Raw genomic sequence first — 4,283 nt, 5'->3', positions numbered from 1 at the left:
ACGGCTGCAAATATTGACCAATCTTATGCTTACCCCCCCAAAATACACTAAATCACCGATTTGGCACATCATTGCGCACATGTTAGTCTACACATCATGAAATATATGGAGACAAATTACAGACAGTTGCCTATAAGTAGCAAAATAGAACTAAATTGATTAACATGAAATGTATTTCAATATGATTGAATTAATGCAGTCATCTAATTTTCATTTAAAGCATAATGTTATACATCACTTGTTTCTATAAACTGTAAAGACATTGGCAACTTTGTAGGCTATTTGGAGTCAACTTTGTTCTGAAATTATCGGCGGCCAAAGAGAGACGGATAAACTATTTGATTCTATGTTTAGCTGAAACCTGTATATAAAGTGAAGCGGATGGTCAAAAAAGCATTTAACGACGCAATTATTTATTCTACGAGTGGTCTGAGGCAAGCATTAGACTACGACCGTTTTCAAGTGCAACGTTAATAATGATGGTTTTGGGAAACAGCTCGGAGATTTAATTAAACGACGATGAATTTAGCCTAAAATGCTTTTGGGAAAACGCGCACTGAGCGAGGAAGAGACGAAGCGAGAGGCATGACTCCGCCCCAAAATCTGTCAGCTCGAAAATACAGCGAGAAGCAGACGAAGTGGGGATTTTTTTGTATGAAGGTCATGTTTTGTCTGATTGAACATGGTCAATAGGCGTTTATAAATTCACTGCATAGACTACTGTGCTTTGATAAATTACGATGAATAACGTTCTAAAAAAAGGACATGCTAGAACTTTCCTTTGTCACAATGCATTGCTGCATTATGACTGCATACATGTTCTCGAATCACCCGTTGAGGAGATGAGGTGGTGGAAACTCAGCGAAGTGGAAAAGAGACGTCAAGTGGTGTTTACTGGACGATAGCAAAATCCCAAACGTCTGAAATTGAAACAAAATCCCCGTAGGTTTCTTTGATGATATAATCTTGCATTCTTCTAATACACTGACAATGCCTACCTAAAGTCCTATACCGTAAAGTTCTCATTGATCTTCATTTGTAATTGCAGATTAGGAATGGGAAAAGGAATCATTGCTGATGCTGCAGTGGATAAATACTTTGCTGACCTGAAAGCAAGCACATCTTACATCATTGGACTTTTAGTTGGACAGGTGAGACATTTAGGCCTACTGTACGTAAGGGGACGTGGTCCGTCTTTCTAATGTTAGGCTATCCAATGCAATATCATTTTATTTGTTCAACATTTGTTTTGCTACAGGGGGAGTTTGTGGTGCATGCAGCGATGACCCCACTAAAGGAGGACAATCCTGGTGGCCTGATGAATGAGGATGACAAAGACTACATCCTAGATCACGCAGAACATGTGAGATTTATTGGAGAACATGCCTGAGAAATATGGAGGATTGTTTATTCTGAAACGATCTTCTGTTGTACTGTGATGTTATAGTGTTATGATATTCAAGTGTCTATGGTTTGGTTAATGACTCCTGCATTTTTCCCTTTGTTAAAGCTGAACCGCATGGTTCCTGGAGGACTGTCTGTGATGGGCATGTTTGTGGTCTCCCCGTCCCATCAGACCAAAGAGAGCCATATGAAAATGAGGCGGGTGAGGCAGGAATTTCTTCTTTGTTCTTCTTATTTTGTTTTTCTTAATTTTCTTTCTTTAGATGTTTTTGGTTTGATTGTCTATCTGATGATTTATCCATTTGTCTGTATTCTGTCTGCATTTTCTCTGTTAGACTATGGTTGCTGTGGAAAATCGTGTATCCGAGGACAGGCTTTGGGGTTTCTCAGAGGAGGACACCAATGACAGAGTGATGCTTCATATCTGCTCCAACACCAACAAGTATCCTCTTACTCAGTCTCCACTGCTGATGACACACACACACATCCACACACGCAGACACACACACACATCCACACACGCAGACACACACACACATCCACACACGCAGACACACACACACACATCCACACAAGCAGACACACACACACATCCACACACGCAGACACACACACACATCCACACACGCAGACACACACACACATCCACACACGCAGACACACACACACACATCCACACAAGCAGACACACACACACATCCACACACGCAGACACACAAGCAGACACACACACACACAGACGCAGACACACACACAGATGCAGACACGCAGACACACACAGAGACACACACACACATCCACAGACACACACGCAGACACACACGCGCAGACACACACACACACATCCACACACGCAGACACACACGCGCAGACACACACACGCAGACACACACACACTGACACACATGCACATAACACAAAGACTAAAGAGAACACACTCTTTCTTAACAATTTCATCACAGAGTGACTTGCTGGATTATGAACATTAAAGAACCTAGTGTGAGTACAGAGTTGAGATTTTCAACATTTTACTCATTCATTCATTTGCCTGTGTATTATCTTCTAACACCGCAATACACTGCAAATCAAATTGTATTTGTCACATGTGCCGAATACAACAGGTGTAGACCTTACAGGGAAATGCTTACTTACAAGCCCTTAACCAACAATGCAGTTCAAGAAAATATTTACTTAATAAATAAATAAATAAAGTAAAAAATAAAATAAAACAGTATCACAATAAAATGACATAACAATAACGAGGCTATATACAGGGGATACCGGTCAGGTTAGTCGAGGTAATTTGTACATGTAGGTAGGGGTAAAGGGACTATGCATAGATAATAAACAGCGAGTAGCAGCGTGAGGGGGGTACTGGGAGAGAAGGAGAGGAAAGGCTGAACTCTCGTTCCTGGTTAGTGTTGATAAACGTTGACTTACTGCACGTCATGTCTTACAGAAATCTTCTAAATCTGCAACATGGAGTTACCTGCAGTGGATGACAGCATTCTGGCCTGTTGCTGTCTGCCCCATGGACATCGACCTGATGTTCCCTATCAAGGACAAGACCCGCCACGGTCTGATGCAGGCCATGAAGGTAACCTAGGGCCCCAGTCAAAAGTAGTGCACTATATAGGGAATGTGGTGCCATTTTGGACAGAGGCCTAGTTTAATGATTATTATTGTTACATGTTTATTACACATTCAGTCTTCCATCAGACAAGGCTTCTTCCACCACTACTTCTACTGACAAAGTGACAATACATCTTATCCATGTTAGGATGGGATGATGAGGTGGGCAAAGAAGACTGAGGCCAGTGTTTGCCTCCTCAACAACAAAAAGCTACCAGCTAAGACAAATTTGAACCCCACAACTAAGGCAAGTTTGGTGTGGTGTGCAACTGAATATTGCAATGTCGTTGCTGACGATCCTTGTGAATGACAACTGTTTATGTCCTGTATGTTCTTTAGAGGAACAATTCACAAAGAATAAAGATTCAAGGTCAGATCTTCATCCCAACGGTAAGTGGGAATATGAATATTGAGAAGGGAAAAGAATGACTGCAAAAATCGGATTGTTGTACTTGTTATGGATCAGTGTAACGGGCTCAAATCTGCTCCATATAGAGGTTCAGATGAACCCACGTTGCAATCTCCTCGCTCTCGTTCGCTCTCGCTCTCTCGCTCTCTCTCTCTCGCTCTCTCTCTCTCTCTCTCTCTCTCTCTCTCTCAATTCAATTCAATTCAATTCAATTCAAGGGGCTTTATTGGCATGGGAAACATGTGTTAACATTGCCAAAGCAAGTGAGGTAGATATTATACAAAAGTGAAATAAACAATACAAATTAACAGTAAACATTACACATACAGAAGTTTCAAAACAATAAAGACATTACAAATGTTATATTATATATATACAGTGTTGTAACAATGTACAAATGGTTAAAGCACACAAGTTAAAATAAATAAGCATAAATATGGGTTGTATTTACAATGGTGTTTGTTCTTCACTGGTTGCCCTTTTCTTGTGGCAACAGGTCACAAATCTTGCTGCTGTGATGGCACACTGTGGAATTTCTCTCTCTCTCTCTCTCTCTCTCTCTCTCTCTCTCTCTCTCTCTCTCTCTCTCTCTCTCTCTCTCTCTCTCTCTCTCTCTCTCTCTCTCTCTCTCTCTCTCTCTCTCTCTCTCTCTCTCTCTCTCTCTCTCTCTCTCTCTCTCTCTCTCTCTCTCTCTCTCTCTCTCTCTCTCAATTTCAATTCAATTCAATTCAAGGGGCTTTATTGGCATGGGAAACATGTGTTAACATTGCCAAAGCAAGTGAGGTAGGTAATATACAAAAGTCAAATAAACAATAAAAATGAACAGTAAACATTACAC

At 41.0% G+C, this 4,283-nt stretch overlaps 1 protein-coding gene across 1 annotated transcript; it reads left to right on the top strand.

The window, feature by feature from the left end:
• The first annotated feature begins 650 nt into the window (after window positions 1-650).
• LOC139541792 (protein odr-4 homolog) lies at window positions 651-4,009 on the top strand. The gene is made up of 8 exons (XM_071346735.1): window positions 651-942; window positions 1,049-1,151; window positions 1,259-1,363; window positions 1,511-1,606; window positions 1,740-1,846; window positions 2,367-2,403; window positions 2,864-3,001; window positions 3,185-4,009. Exons 2-8 carry the CDS (start codon window positions 1,056-1,058, stop codon window positions 3,344-3,346), a joined length of 741 nt encoding a protein of 246 aa, XP_071202836.1. The 5' UTR covers window positions 651-942; window positions 1,049-1,055; the 3' UTR covers window positions 3,347-4,009.
• Window positions 4,010-4,283: the final 274 nt, after the last annotated feature.

This window comes from Salvelinus alpinus, chromosome 16 (assembly GCF_045679555.1).
Source record: "Salvelinus alpinus chromosome 16, SLU_Salpinus.1, whole genome shotgun sequence".
NCBI classification, from domain to species: domain Eukaryota; kingdom Metazoa; phylum Chordata; class Actinopteri; order Salmoniformes; family Salmonidae; genus Salvelinus; species Salvelinus alpinus.
The sequence above is the reverse complement of the archived record's forward strand: the minus strand, read 5'-3'. Positions and strand labels throughout refer to the sequence as shown.

What these genes read in the sequence shown, in the direction of transcription:
- LOC139541792 (XM_071346735.1), top strand. Translation starts at nt 1,056, where the DNA reads ATGGGAAAAGGAATCATTGCTGATGCTGCAGTGGATAAATACTTTGCT. An exon ending in TGAACATTAAAGAACCTAGT is followed by an intron (nt 2,404 to 2,863) that starts GTGAGTACAGAG and finishes CATGTCTTACAG; the next exon opens with AAATCTTCTAAATCTGCAAC. An exon ending in GTCTGATGCAGGCCATGAAG is followed by an intron (nt 3,002 to 3,184) that starts GTAACCTAGGGC and finishes TATCCATGTTAG; the next exon opens with GATGGGATGATGAGGTGGGC.